This window comes from Boleophthalmus pectinirostris, unplaced genomic scaffold, assembly GCF_026225935.1.
Source record: "Boleophthalmus pectinirostris isolate CB_2022bp ecotype Guang Dong unplaced genomic scaffold, ASM2622593v1 HiC_scaffold_3, whole genome shotgun sequence".
In the NCBI taxonomy this organism is placed as follows: Eukaryota; Metazoa; Chordata; class Actinopteri; order Gobiiformes; family Gobiidae; genus Boleophthalmus; species Boleophthalmus pectinirostris.
In genome coordinates, this window is record NW_026571299.1 from 19061355 (window position 1) to 19078133 (window position 16779).

Below are 16779 nucleotides of genomic sequence, written 5' to 3' on the forward strand. Positions count from 1 at the left end.
AATAAAATAAAAAACAAAACAATGTAGTGATACATTGGCACCTTTGTTGGCAGACCCTTCTCCTCTCTCCTTTCTGCTCTCATTCCCCTTCAGGTCTGGCTGTTCATTATGGTGCCACTAGGAGTTTTAAGTCAGCAGAATTTTAAATGCGAGCAAGCAGGGCAAAAATACAAGACTTCCTTTCCCATCCAGTCAATCGATATGGTCCCTTCTGGATGTTTATCTCCTCATAATGGCTCTGTACAAAAGTATACAAGTTTCACCAATCTTATGATGCCGGTAACTCAGTCCGAGGGTTATGCAAGTTCCCATTTATTGACATTTGGCGCGTTCCTGTCCTTATATGGCCCCCGTCGGCAGAGTGCTTTTTGACAGGGGCAGTGCTTTTTGACAGGGGCAATCTGAAAGCCAGTGCAGCGCCTGCCCATCATTATGCCAATAAGTGCTATCAAGTGTGGCAGTGATCCACTCTGGTGTTTTAGCCTCTTAAAAGTCACTATCGGCGGATGACAAAAGGCACGCGAGCATTTCACACACGGCTCTGTCTTCAAGGGGGCTATAAATCTCCAGCCAATGGCACTTAGAATCAATGAGGGGAGACTTAAACATGGGTCAACTGCTTATGTGTACCTTAATATACTACCGCTTTTTCTCAGAGCGTTTTATCATCGCTTTGGTTATGAAAAAAAATAATTTGAAGTCAGGAGGCAAATCAGATCATAGTAATCCTTCAAATTCAGGAAGATAGTCTAAAAGAAATACCAACTGCAATTAAAATTACTAGTTTTAGAGCTTTTCAGTGAGAGGGGTTCAGGGTTAGATTCCCCATGGGCTTTATTCATCTTACCTATCCACACTGTTTAACTATTAATGTCATGAAGATTCTAAAATATCAAACTCAATTTAAATTCTTATAACAGTTGATACCAATTTCGATAACATGATTTAATTTTCAACACTTAATATTGGATCATTCAAGATCATTAAACTCATGTTCACTGTCTTTTTTATGTGATTCGTACTGATACTTGCTCAAATGATTATGCCGTTTTAGCACTGTCTAGTCTCTTTCTTTTTAATTTTATGATGATTATTCATGTTTTCATTTATTTTTATTGTGATTTTAATGTATTTCTTATTCTGTAATTACTTTGTGTACGAATTGTGCAATACAAATAAACTTGCCTTGCCTTGCTTCATATCAATTAGTATATGATTTTGCTGCTTTTGACAACCCGAATTGAATATATAGATTGCATCCACTATTCTTTGTTGAGCATACATGTTTCCCTAGATAAGCTCAGACCCCTTATGACCGCTGACAGGAATATGCAAATCAATAAGAATTGCATTTAAAGGTCTTATATTACACAAAATTGACTCTTGTGAGCTTTAAGTCATGTTATAATGTACCTCCTCAAAAACATCAGGGTATCCCCAGGTTTGACTACCCCAGATTTAAGACTTTTTAAGACCTTTTTTAGACCATTTAAATGAAAATTAAGACCAACATTGCACCCATTATGTGGGCGAAAAACACCACATCCAATTCTAATAATGACCTACCAACTACTATATCTAGAATCAAAGAGCCACTGTGGATTAAACCTACACTTCCCCATGATCCATCCAACGTCTTCCTCCACTGTAATGGATGTAAATGATTCTAGTGAAGGTGTATGGAGTTTAAAAATGCATCCTGTAATGCCACTTCACAATCACAGTATAGACCAGTGTTTTTTGTTTGAGAGAAGAACTCTAAAATACCTAAATATGAAGGGTTTGTGTGCGAACGAAACAAAACACATTTCTGCATATGTTTGTGATGAGGAAACAACATTGAAACATCAAGAAAATAGCGTAATATGGGCCCTTTAAACAGATGTGTATGAACATGTTACACTATTAGGTCTGTACTGATGGGCCATATATAGAAGTGTGGCTTGTGTGCTGGCAAGGTACACCACTTTTAACCTATTATCGAACATATTGTATTTCATCGCTTTCTACCATGCGGCAATTGTCCTGTCACCCCAACGCAGCAATTTCACTTTTATTTATTGTCGAAAATGCCAAGGTGTAGCACAAAAACACATCCTAGTAAAAAATAAATAACCCCAATTTTTCTAGAATAGAGTAATGTCTAGGCTGGCCGTCTGCTGTGGGACCATGCTTCAGATAACGTAACGGCGAGGAAACTTTTCGCTGACAAAGGCTTTTAAGGGCAGGTGTGTAGATCCGGCGCAGTGCATTTTAAAGGTGGGAGAAGAAGAGGAGTGCGTGTGGTGGTATCCGCGAGGGCAGAAAGGATAGACAGGAGGAAATGAGCACATTAGAGCGGTGTAATTAGACAAACCGTGTCTAGTGGAACAGGGACACGATTGAAGCTATAAATCAAGCGTGAGACTTTTAAAGATGGCGTACAAAATGGGGGTGAAATTGCTATGTGATTGAGCTAGGAACGCACAGGAATATATAGTGTAATTCATCTGTGCAGGCTGTTGGTTGAATAAAACACAAGCTATATGCATGCATGGGAACACACTAACGCACTAACAACAGCGTTTTTTCCCCATTATTTAAATATGCTGTTTCATTACAGTCACTCACCAGCGCACATGGTGTCACCCAGTGCACCGTATTTGCATATTTGCCATGTGCGTTTTGTATTTGCTGCCCTTTCTAACGCAAATGTCTTAATTTGTTGGGGATAGGGAGATAGAACTCGGTAATAAACCCTTATGGCTGCAATTACTTCACAGAATACTCAAAAGTACACAAAATTCACACATGTTCTAGTATTTATTGTGCATATTTTTAGGTAGACATGCACTGGTACCAATAATCATATGTGTTCCAGTCCAATCCATCCAAACAATCTATTAATATAGCCCAGAACATCTCATTATGTTTGCACTTTTATTTATACTCTGTAGTTGTAGATCAAATGAAAATAGCAATTTCACTTGGTGCAATTATTAAATCTCAAAGACTGCAATTATTTAGAAAATAGAATGTCCTCTGCAAAAAGCAAACCATCCGTCGTTTTATAGAAAAAAATCTCTTTATAACTATAGTTCAGACTTCTATAAACAGCTTCTGAAATTCATGGAATTTTTGTATTAGTTTATCAGATCTTATTTCAATCTTCTCTCAAATGTGGACGCTAAACAGAATGCAACTTTTTAATCATATCGCAAATCTAATCATGAGTTTGCAGAAATTTTTTTGCAATTTCACAACTTTTTTTTCCCAATACTTTTACAGCATAGTTCGAACGAAATGTACTTACTGTTTCTGGTATATTGAGTATATAAATTATGCACAAACCTTAAGCTAAAGTATCATTCTTGGCATCGTAACTGAAAAAGCTGGATTAGTGCTTCACTATTTTAATAATACAGTATATAATATAAGTATCTGTCAAACAACTTACAAAGTTCGATCATAAAATTCATCTTAAGATTCAATAACTCATCTAATACTTCTAATTTTTATGCGACTCTTTCAACATTCAACAGATGTAATATTTTGTTATGAATTATTAATCTCTATGGCAATGGTCCTAATTTTTTCTCATCATTCTGAAATGCATGGATACACTCCACCACCGCCACAGTGCAGGAAAAAGGCATCGCCAGCTTCACAGCGCGCTTCACAACACATTTGCTCATGCTAACGCCAAAGTGCGCTGAACAGTGGGGCCTGCATAATCAGCCTGTGTGCGTGTGCTAGCCTTCTGGGAACTCCCTCTGCAGGTTGACGTGGGCGAGAGGCTTGACTCCCTACAGCAGCTTTGGGAATGGGAAGAAGTGAATGAATAGAGACTATAGAAAGAGAAAAGGGAATCACCACCAATTAAAATAGCACGGGGTTGCCCATGCCAGCGCTCTATGCTGTAATGGTATGCGTGACTGTTGGCGCCTCCCCGTGACAGTTTATGTGTCCCGGAGATGTTCGTGATGGATGGCAGGGTGAGGAATAGAACGCGTAGCAATAGTGAGGGGGAGAAGAAGATGTATGATAGGCAAAACTGACATAGGGACGCCAATTAGAAGAAGCGTGCCCCTTGTTGTTAGTCAGGGGGAGAATATAGCCGAGCCAAGTGTCGGATGCGCTTTTTAACATACGTACAAATATATGGCAAATAAGGGGCACTAGACACAGAGCTACTAAAGGTTTGTCAGATCACTGGTTTGATAATGGAAATAATAAGTAAGAATGTCATCTAAATACATATTAATAAGATACATTAGAGATATAATTTTTTGAATAAATTTTTTATACTAGAAACAAATGAAAAGGTTTGATAAGGTAAGAATACAATTTTCAACATGAATTATTAGCAGTTTCTTCAATATTATTAGTAAATCATCTTTCACTGATTTTGATTGTATGATTGTTATGATATTGTTTTTGATAAAGGTTTAATTTTAACCTATTGAAGTAATTTTTGTTCAAAATGTTAAACTGAGAATCCAATATCTAGTTTTAGCATTGATTAGTACCTGGATATCAATACTTCTGACAACCCTATTACATAGACTGATAATGCAATAATAATTATACTTATGAATTCATAATTAATGCAACAGAAATTAAACAATTGGTGGAGTACCCATTCATTATGCGTTTATCTATAACTGGAATAGATACATGTTCATTTAAAGGCCACTGAAGTAACACTATCTACTGTATTTATGGATTTCAATTACTGACTTTTTCCTGCTATGGACGCCATTTGTAGGACATTGGAAAAGATGGATTTGGTTTTAAATTGCTAATTGCTACATTTTATCATAATGAAATAGATTTATAATAGGTTCACTGGTTCACTGGTTTCAGCAGACAAAAGACATGTAGAATAGGTTTAAGTAGCGCGGTAGAGTGCCTTTGATTCTTCTGCCGGTCAGTACTACTTCTTTAAGGCAAGTTTTGTTTCTCTCTAGGTTTAAAAGGCAATTGTCTGGACATTGTTTTTAAGATGTTTCGACTGCCAACTAAAGTCAGTTTCAATCTAAAAGGCGCTAGCTTCCGGCTGCCTTTTCTACTATGTACCACTCCTGGACAAATGAGTCATTACACTCGCTACTGTACGCCAGTTCAAACTTCAGTCACGCAGCACAAATCAAATCATAGCACTGTTTTTTGAGTGCAGTTTTAAGTAATCCCACAACTGCTTTGACCTTTACTCACCAATTACTCACATTAATGCTGCATGCTCGCTGTTCTACCAGAATGTCCAAATAATGCGTTGAACAGAAGGCATTTTAATATTGAGCCCCGATCTCCAGATGGGCAGGTGCGCATGTAATAGTCTACATTTGTTTCCCTGCATTTGTATGTCAAACTGCACTTGGAAGATCAATTAAAGACATCACTATGTATTATGATTATGTTTACCTTTTCAGCTCAAATCCTATCTGTCTTCACTCAGGCTATTAGAAAGAGTCATTGCGTGTAAACTGTGTACTGTTGTATCGACAGTGCATTAAGCTCCATGATGAGGTTGTATCACTTTACGAGCTGGTGCTCATTAGCCCCAGACAGCGAGGGGGAGTGAAACGTATTGGCTTGTGTGGCTGTGTGAGTGTGTGGGACCAAGTGAGAGACGAGAAGAGGAGAAGAAGTAGGAGAATGGATGAAGACGTACAAATGGACTTGCATGTTTAACGCGAGCGGAGAGAACGCCACTCCAGATGAGGTTACCACGCAACCAACCTGTCACTCGTTTTTTCCCCAATTCCCCTGACAGCTACAGCCCGCGCATGAACCTCAGAGAGGAGATAAAAAGTGTTCGGATACATGGACAGCAGAAAAGACTTGGATTAATAAGGTCCAGCACAGGGTAAGGGCTATGAACAGTGCAATGGAAAAAATTGTCCAATTACTCCTATCATACAGTGCATTCAGAACTTGGCTGGTATAGAAAGTGTCTTCAGTAACTGAAGGGGAAAATACTGAAGTCCAATCATTTCTGTTTCATTCTTCATCTGCACTTGCTTTGTTTGATGGCAGCCAAGACTAAATGACAAAAAGGACGTATGTTAGCAGCAGAATGTCAGCTAAGAGAGGCAAGGGTGGTGATGAAAGGCAACTAGTGGTGACAGCCTTCAGAAGTCCAGCAGCGCGCAAACCCCAAAATAAACCAGACAGGGAGTAACTGGGAGTATACAGAGAAGTGTATGTTGAATGAGAGCATGAAAGCAGAACTCTTTCACCTTATAATCTACTGACAACCTGCTATTTTCTGTGACTGCACAGGTCCTAGTGGGCCTTGAGTCAAGCCAAAGACCTCATACATGAATGTAGTGAATCCCTACGGCTCCCTCTCTCCTTTACTGCTACGATTATCTCTCCATTGTCCCTTTGGACCAATCTTGTTTTGAGGCTGCAACCTGTATTCACATGAATAAATAAATATGTCAATATATGAGCTCTCACTGAAAAGAACAGCCTGGAAGACAGATGCCCATTATTTTCCATCAAGAGATATATTTGTTTTGTGTGGAATGGGAATATTTCAACATATGGCTGCATAAATCAGGAATTGCATCTAAAGATGGCACTCGTTTCCCCTCTGTTCCGTACCACCATCTGTTCTCATCCGTTTTAATACAAGCAGTGAACACAGTATGAATAAGAGCTGAAAGAGCTGGACTCACCTCTCTGCACCAGCATGGTGACCTCACTGCCTTTGGGGCACTTGCTCAGCAGGTCCACTACTTGGTTATGGGACATGGTCTGCACATTCCTCTTGTTCACCTCCACAATGATGTCCCCCTCCTTGAGGCCACGGCAGCGAGGGTAGTCCACTATCTGTTTGACTCTTTGTCCTCCCCCTCCCGGGCTGTCTGCTATGGTAAAGCCAAAGCCTTTGTCTCCTTTCTCCATGTGCACGGTGATGAGCTCAGGCTGCGTGGCGATGGAGGAGGCCAGGGTGACCACATCACTGGGATAGCCGTGCTGGGACGAGGTGTCAGAAGCCACCTCTGCAGCGGGGCTATGAGGGCGGGGCAGCCCGTTGAGAGGCGCCGCTCCATTGGTGGAGACAGTGTTGTTGTTCTGGCTGCCATGGCTGGATGGCGAGTCGTAGCTGTTAGTCACCTCCTGGCCGTTTACAATAATAGGGTCCTTGTTATCAAGAATGGCCACTGAGGTAACTAGGCTGGTGTTGGGGTCATCTGGGTCAAAGGGCAGTGGGTAGCCACGGCAAAGCTCCAAGTCAACCATGGAGCCAATGGGGATGGACTGGAAGATTTTTACTACTTGGGCATGTGTGTAACCTAGCACACATATGTCGTTGACGCTCACAATCACGTCACCTGAGAGAAATAAGAGAAACACATAAGTAGGACATTCTAAATACAGTACTTGAATATTTGGAGTCTAAAAACAGCAAAGTACCTGTCTCCATTTTGCCATCCAGGGCAGCAGGTCCATCTAACACCAGGCTCTTGATCTGCAGAAACTCGTCTGGCTCGTCTCCTCCCACCACAGTGAAGCCAAAGCCTCGGCGGCTCTTCTTCAGTTTGGTATTGATGAACGTGCCCTTGAGCTCAGATCGGTTGCGGGTAAAGAATGGCTTCCCTCCTGTACACACAGATACACAGTGTAACTACACTATAGTGAAACAGCTTCAAGTGAATTGAATAGCCTGGTGTTTTTAATTAAAACTGGTCTGAGCGGTGGTGTGTTTGGGCTTTTGTGCCATGTCTCACAGGTGTCAGGCAGCACAGTTTAGGGGTACTTTAGCTTGCAACAGGCTCATTGAATATGATCCAGGGCACAGGATCTTGTGTAGACTCGGCGGCTGCATGGCAGGGGCAATATTGATTTCTTAAATGTGCAATGAGTCCACGAAAGGAGCCAGATGAGATATCCATTCAACAAAAAAAAGTCAATATAGTGTTTTCGATTTTCCAAATGCAGATGAATTACTGCAGATGAAAGAAACACCACTCCTACTGTAAAAATGCATATCTAATGCTCAGTGTATTTACAATAATTTGTGCTGCTTTATTCCAACTAAACAAATGTGTGGAGTCCTTTCCTTGCATGTACCAAATTCACAGGTTTACAATCTCCTCTATCCACAGTTGGTTTTGTCCATACATTATATTTACGTCCTTGTCAATGCCCGGCCTTTGTAAAGCAGACTGGGTTGAGATTTAACACAATGGTAAGCTGGTATGGCAGCTTTATCCACAGGGATTCTGAGATGTAAGAACAAACCAGGAAGCCAGGCGGACATGAAAGCGGGCAGAAAGATAAAGAGATTTTAAATGATGCCTTTGACTGAGGCAGTGTAGGTTATGGTTGGGACAGAACAACACTGTTAAGGTGGGAAATACAAAGATGACGGTCCGGAGAGAACAGAAAGCCAAATGCAACATAGGAAATTTCTAACTGTCCAATTAGAATAAGTAGGAAGTTGGCTCAGTATACCAAAAATAAGTATGCGAATTACACAGTGTGCTGGTGAGAGGTGAGTTGAATAGACCTGTCACAATAACAAACTTTTAAATACAATATATTGCTATATATCACTGTGATATCCACCGCAATAACGGATAATGTTGATACTACTAGCGGTGGTGTCTTTGGGCTTTTGTGCCGTGTCTTGCAAAAGTCAGATATTACAACAAATAATACTCCAAATTTCTCCACTTTTACAAAGATAAATAATGAGCCCCAAAATATATTGTTCCAGTTTTCATATACTGAACGATAAGAACAATAAGTAGATGCAGTAATTAAATAAGTAACAGGTCTAAAGTTGACTAATAAAGCAAAGTATTAGGGACTGTCAACAGAGGAAAATAGACTTGTATAAAAATAAAAAATAACTTGCATTTCATTTCACCTAATTACTCCAGTATATAAAAATATAAAAGATAATGCAGTTACATTTCAGTATTAAAAAATGCAGGTAGTTCACATATAGTCCCCTGTTCCTCCAATGAAAATCTGACATCTAATCTAATATAATAACTAAGATGGGATAGAAGGTAGCCTTGTAGTGACATTTCATTAAAACCTAGCTATAGCCTTAAGCATGCACATAATGTAAACAAACAGCCAGGCCCCATTGTTGAAGCCATAATAAGACCATGTGGGAATGAGTCACCCTTACGCTTCTGTCCCATGGCGTTGGGCACCGCGGGGGTAGTCTGCGGGTCCCTGTAGGTCTCTTGGTGGTTGGCAGCATAACTGGCCAGCGGTGCTCCGGCCATTGTGGAATCTTCAATCCATTCTGTAAAAGCAATTTGCACACTTTCTCTAGAAGAGTACGGGCACAATGAACGTGAAGGAATGCAAGGACAGTATCAGCTGGACCACCGCGGTAGAACGCTGTGGTAGAAAATGTGTTAATTATTTGGCCTTTTCACATATCCAGGGGAATAGCAATTAATATGCAAATTCATGTAGAGATTGTTTGATGAGTGAGATTAATTTGACATACTTTTATCATTTTTAATTCACCTTCAGATGTGGAGTGTTTGGGCGGAGATTTGAGTTAGGAAACATAGCCCAAAGATGTAATTCAAAATCTAGTTGCTAAGTGCAAACCAAACTGCATGCATGTCCTCCGTGATAAAATTGGTATGCTGGCCCAAGAAATTCTGTTTCATATCAGACATTCCTACAAAGCAGTTTTTAGGCTATGGGGGAACATGGTCTGCTACTGATTACTTACTTAATTAGTGGTATTTAAATAAGCACTATCTACCTGGAGGTTATGGTGTTGGCTTGTCTTGATGGATATGTTATTGCTGTGTTTGAAATGCTCCACAGTATGAATTTGCTTGTATGTATCTTGTGTTTAGTCAGTTACAGGTGTTTTTATTGCTAGAAAATACATTGAAAAACATGCATTGTTACTATGAGTGGGGTCACCTCTACATAGATCTGATCATTCATCTAAGAAAAGTTACATAGTCAAAAAATTAAGTCTTAGGTCTTGTAGACATATTAACGCTGCACAATTTTAGAAAAACTTCGAATTGTGTTTTTTTAATGGTTCGATTTGAAATGTATGTTTTAGTACTAGGATTCTGTTCAAACTGAAACAAATACTGAAACAAACTAACAAACGAATACAAGACTCAAGTTCAAAACATGTTTGTACAGATCTAAACTACAGCTTTCGTGCAAAAGATGCGTTATGATACTTAAAATTTATTCGATTTGCTAATTGTGCCCATTCCAACTGCGATCCTAATTCGATCGCAATTAAACCTGCCGCCTTAGCTCATATAACAAAAGAAAAATGAGCCCACTTGCTGACACTGGAGCTAAAGCTACGTAATAGTCTCTTCATTTTTATTCCAAAGAGCATAAGCAGGTGAAGAACATGCTTGAAGGTATTGAGTTTTTTAGCAGGACTGAGCTGCTAGCTGGACGAGTCGGCAGGTAATCGAGGGAAATAAAAGTCTTTCTGCTGAGTGAGCAGGGGGTGCAGGGTCCCCAAGTGTGCTACTGTGCATATACAATCCAATTTTCTCAAACATATGCATGTGTACAAGGACAGCTAACATTAAAGAGTAACTAGTCACCATCAAAATGCAACATCAGTATTGGTACACAGCTATAGCCTGTTGATTAAAAGCAATATAGGGAGCACATTCAAGGCTAAACTTACCTGTGGAAGCTTTTAAATTATTAACACAGCGCCAAGGCCGTCATAATATGCAGAAATTAAGTTGGTAAAGGCTGAATTACACAGCCAAATCATAGTTATGCTTTAATGGATTGAAGCTTAGCAAATGATAAGTAGCAAGCAACAGCAGTAGCAGTAGTAATAGTAGCTGGGAAAACACACATCCATACGGCATACAGACAGACACTGGAGTAGAAGAATTTGTTATTTTTTGTTTTGCATAGTCTCGATAACAATATTCAGACAATATTTTAAAGATTTATCAGGAATGTGCTGAAATGCATGCATAAATGTCTTGTTTGGGTTTCAAGGTCTTGCACAAATTATGAATGGACCATGAAAGTAACCATTTTTGTTTGGGTAATCTGATGTTTTGGAGATTGCTATACTACAAATCTCATTTTAAAGGTCCTGTACTTTTCTTTTTTAGATGTATTTAAGGATATATAAACATATATATAGGAGGATATATATATATATATATATATTGTATAATCAGCTCTTGAGGTCAAAATAAAATCAGCCATCTATCTGCGTCTAATTATGAAGATATCACACACTGTATATCCACACTGGTCTCTGAGACTTGTGAAAAGCGCTTATAAACTCATAGTGGTGAATAATTAGGATGGTTTGAATGCATAAAGTCAATGAGGATTAAAATGAAAGAAAAGTTCAGTTTTTTTATGTTTTTAAGACTGTAAAAATCAGGTATATCAACTTTAAGGTAATTTTTAACTGTTTAAATGGATAATTCATACTCTATAATCTATAATGCACATCTCTAAAAGAACAATTGGAATACTGTATTGAAAGATTTTCTGATATATCTCCCACTTCTAACAGATAGTCAGACAGACAGACAGATCAGTCACTCACATGGGCAGAAGAAAAGGAAAATGACGCCCTGGTTAGGGGCTAGTGACGAACCTCGGATGTAGCGCTCACCTTCGGCGGGCTGCTGGCTCTGGGGCTGGGGCTGCTGGGGCTGCTGGGGCTGCTCCTGCTGTCTGCGTCGCTTAGCCTCCAGCACTGGGTTCTCATACTGGGTCTTTCTGTTGATGTGACTGTGGAAAAGGCAAAAAGGGGTAAGAGACACAAGATGGCAACTTAGAATATGTAAAGAGAAATCTGACTAAAGTAAAACCTCCTTAGAGGCCAGAACAACCACACTGACCAACATGTAATCCTATGTTATTTATAATATCTTGCACCTTCAGTTTTGCATTTAATATTAAAACTATGCAGTGTTTGATGTTCTAGATCAGGAAGCATCAACCTGTAGCTCGGGAACTACCAGTAGCTCTCCTCCCCCTTCCAAGTAGCTCACCAAGGGATTTTTGAATTATACATACTGCGCTGAATAACTCAAATCTGACTTATTAAATGCCTATTTCCTTTGTAAATGTATAATTTTGATGCCTAATTTTGTGCCCTGATAACTGGACAATGAGTTATGTTTTATAGACATCTAACTGTACCTCATCTTTGGCTTACCATGGCTCTTATATTTACAACATTTCTGGGAACTGCTAAAATTAGTAGCTCTCTAGCATTTTCATTTTACAGAAAGTAGCTCACAGGATGAAAAAGGTTGCTCTAGATAGAATTTTGTGGTTCTTCTATGACAATAAAATCTGGAATCTTTGTTGTTAAAAAACACAAGTTGCAATAAAAAAGAATGAAACACTATTTCTTTTAGTCGTAGAAGTTACTTGTTCGACCTTCAACAGCTCCAATTGTATTACACTACAAAAACTGGTGTGTGTTCTAAAAAAAAAGAAAAAAGGATAATATATATTTATTTATACTCTTGTATTTATGATTCTTTGTTATTTCTACTTTCTATATAAACCAACAAGACAAAATAGTGATAGATCTGAACTAGATTCAGAGTATTCACACAAAAATCAAATCTTATGAAAGGTTTTTGCAGCTCTTTATCAGGCAGTGAGAATGCCATTCACTTTTTCTCCTCTTTTCCTCTTTGCCATTTAAAAGGATTCAAAAACATCTTTTAAAATTCACACCCTTTAAAGTTCAGTGGAGGAACCAAAATTACCAGCTTTGAATAGGTAAATGAAATCTACTATTTTTTGTGAAGCACGACTTTGGAAATGGGCAAATAACTACTGTTTTACATTTATTTGTACACATTTAATCTAAGGCGTGCATGTTTTATTGTATGCTAAATTATTTATACAGTGAATAAAGCATTCCTATAGAAAGTAAAAAGAGAACTGTCAATGTTTTTTACATGATAATGAGAGAAATTTGACGATGTCTTTAAACTGAACTGAACTGTGGTGCAATAAGGCTTACACTGGAGTTTGAGATATGTATACATCTGCACTCTGTAGTATTGTATGCAAAATAACACCAAGATGAAAACGCTAAGGACGCTTTATTCTTGTTAGCGTGCAGGACTAACTTTATAGGAAAGATAAATGTTTGCCATTTTCATCCCCCTTTACAAAAGAAACAATACAGAGAGGATGCTGGTACAGAGGTGGAGAAAGCCTTACATGCAAGTTTCAATATTGCACTTAAAGATGCACAATGTAACTTTTCTGGTAGGAGTTCTGCCAGCCTCTTGTCTCCATGGTGATTATATTAATGCTCAAAAACAAAAAAAGAAACAGATCTGAACTTTAGGCCTGGTTGCATCACTATCAGTCTACTAATCTTGAAGATAAATTTGTTTAAACCTACTAATATAATGTGGAAAATTCCAACTCAAGTAATAACATTTCCATGGAGATAAGCTGGCGGCTGACCCTCTTCCAGAAAAGTTACATAGTGCATCTTTAACCATATATTAAGGTGAAGTTTTAGTATTTTGCTTATTGTTTCAAAATTGTAATCTAGTACCAATCTATGCTGATCTGGAATGCAACAAAAAGAAGAAAAACAGCATTAAGATAGGACAATCACTACTTACTCAACATAGTAGACCCCGTACACTGGATCATCTATCTTTTCCCATCCTGGTGGAAGTTCTAAAGAAAGAGAGGGAGAGAGACATAAGCCAACAGTGATACGACAGGGGAGATACGACAGGGGAGATATGACAGGGGAAATACAAGGGCCTGGGGATAGTGGTTCAAGGGAAGGCCACAAGATGCTGTATTGTGTGAGCCTCTCCAGGGCAGCCATGACTCACACACCTCACACAGCCCCTCTTCGCCTGACATTTCCCAGTGTCAGATAAGAACTGAGGTAGACCCCCGCAGGCACGAACGGATGGATACAAGGATGGATTAAGAGATAGAGAAAGGAAACAGGGTAAAAATAACAACATGGGAGGATAGTGTTGTGTGTGAGGAATAAAGAGTTAAGACATGTGTTTTTGTCTGCTGTTATGATCTATGATGACCATGGGGAAGTCTGTCGTATTTTTGGACATTTTAAAGCCATATTAAAGCTCTTATATTACGCAAAACTGGCTCTTGTGAGCTTTAAGCCATCTTATAATGTTGATACCTTCTCAAAAACATACCTGGAGATGTGTTTTGTTTCATTCACACATGTGTGAGTAATCCTTTATTATTAGTTTATCTACATCTCAATGCTCAAAACACTCTGTTCAACCTTGTGATGTTTTCAAGTTAACAGCTTCTTTAACCTTTAATTCAGTAGAGGATGGCAATTCCGGGGCTGAAATTATCTGAATGATTCCAGTGGAGGTGTATGGAGTTTAAAAACACAGTGGAGCACTTCCTATATTACCACATGACATCACAAGGTGGAATAGAGTTCCTTCTGTTTAAGAGAAGAACTCAGCCTAAATATGCAGAGTTTGTGAGTTAAACGTGTGTGAATGAAAGAAAACACAACTCCAAGTATGTTTTTTTGATGAGGACACATTATAACAGAGATCAGAAACGTGCGTAATATAGGACGTTTAAAGAAATAAGTTCGCTGAGTTCTGGTTGAAAATTACAGCCCTGATTTCCTGCTTCTTTAAAATAAATGTCAAAAACAAAGTGCCAAGCTCACAGCCTGCCTATGAATAGCTACAGTTCACAGTAGCAAACAGCAGATTTATTTTCCTTAATTTGAACCAAAATGGCTCTCAAAACACTGCCGACTCCTACGTGTATCACCAGTTAAGGAAATTAATTAAACAGAGAGCAGTGGGTGTGTATGGGGGGGTTGGTGAAATGGGGAATTTTCACAGCTATGGCATTCTGATTGCAGGAGAATAAAGATTACTCAAACATGCATGAATCACTCTAAATACAACTTAGAGAGGGTAAATGATAGGGGAAAACGATTACAACGTGGTTAAAAGCTCTTAGAGGCCCTATATTACGCAAAATTGACTCTTGTGAGCTTTTAGCCATGTTATAATGTTGTTACCTCCTCAAAAACATAGCTGGGGTTGTGATTTGTTTCATTCACACATGTTTGAGTAACCTTTTATTATCATTCTGTCTGCACCTCCAAAGCTCAAAATGCTCTTTTCCATCTTGTGATGTCAGGAAGAGATAGTTTTCAAGTTACCAGCTAACTTTTTAACTATTGCTCAGTAGAGATTTGGAATTCCATGGCTGAAATCATTAAAATTATTCTAGTAGAGGCATATGGAGTTTGAAAACACAGGGGGGCACTTCCTGTATTACCACATGACATCACAAGGTGGAACACAGTGTTTTCTGTTGAAGAGAAGAACCAAGCCTTTTGTGTTTTAAACATGTGTGTAATGAGGAAAACAACATCATAACAGACTAGAATATGGCGTAATATGGGCCGTTTAACAGTTGATTTAGCATAATATGTCTCCTTTAAACTTAGAGGTCAAAAGTAACATAATAAATAATACATAATAAGAATTAAATATTAATGATGTGCTAAAGGGCTAAAAATCGATGTATGTCTGTGGTATTTATTAGAAAATAGGACCCTACTTGAACCATGTTATTCAGTTGTTATTGTGATTATTGGCTGGTCTGTCAGGGTTGTCTAATTAGCTGCATGTAAAGACTGCCAATAGTCCTTTAGTGAAATGTATCAGTTTTACATATTATTACCCTTGGCCAATTATGGTTAGCCCTGTGTGGGGAGACAGCAATTATCGTCATCCAGCTCGAGAGTCTCCCTCTGCTTCCTAATGAGACGCCTCAGAGTGGATTCAGGCGCACGGGGTTTGCAAAGAGACGTAATGCCTATGGCCCAGTAAAGCTCTTTAACCAACGGAGATGCCGGATACACAATTACATCTGTGAGCCCGATCAAGGTGGCAGGAGGGTGTATGGAGAAAAAGTTCATCGTAGTGGGTAAATGCAAAAAGCTGACGTTGAAATGTTGCTAGTTGGAATGTTAAATACAATGGGAATAAGTGAATACACGTACAGAGAAAACATATTCTGAATAAGGATGCACTGATCCAGCTTTAAGATACTACAGCTTTAAAGATCTGCTGATACCTGGGATCAACCAATAAAGTGAAGAGACTGGAAACAGCATTTTTTTTTTCATTTAAACAGAAATAAAATAAGGTAAAACTGATCCAAGTGTGTTGTGGAGCTGTTATTCATCTCCCAAGTAACCGAAGAACAGCTCTGGATAATTAAAGTGCAACATTTTGAAAAGAAAAGAGACTTTCTGGACCAACTACGACTACTAAATAGTCTTATTACATCAAATTATATGCCCAACCAGAAGATGATATCCAATCCAGCAATTTTTTTTCAGTATTGGCACCAATATCCAGTACCTGTATCATTGCATCCCTGATTCTGAATACTAATTTTGAGTAGCTATATTCCAGTACTTCAAATGCGAGGAATACATGTCGGTACACAGTTTAAGCTTCAAACTGCACAGAATTGGTGATAAAAATATAAAGCACTGCTCTTGTGGTGCGTGCAAGTGTGACGTTTCCATCTCTGGACAGCGATAAGTAAATGCAGAAATGGTGAATGAAATATGAAGCTGTATTTAATCCTTTGTTGAATGTTTACACTATAATTTAAATGCAACCCTGCGTGAAAGTATTCAACATACTCAGAATACAGTACTCTGACTGGACCATGTATCTGAAAACGATAGAAATTTAGGTATTCAGTAATCTGTAACTCAATAAATTTTCAAAGTATTCTTCACATCACGTA

The 16779-nt window shown here is 38.7% G+C and overlaps 1 protein-coding gene across 1 annotated transcript in view; it reads right to left on the reverse strand.

Annotated features, from left to right (window-relative positions):
* The window catches only part of magi1b (membrane associated guanylate kinase, WW and PDZ domain containing 1b), a 154171-nt gene that overhangs the window by 35253 nt on the left and 102139 nt on the right, over window positions 1-16779 (reverse strand). The window contains 5 exon segments of the mRNA XM_055160545.1: window positions 6666-7325; window positions 7408-7593; window positions 9137-9256; window positions 11612-11730; window positions 13605-13662. Of these exon segments, the coding sequence (XP_055016520.1) occupies window positions 6666-7325; window positions 7408-7593; window positions 9137-9256; window positions 11612-11730; window positions 13605-13662 (1143 nt within the window).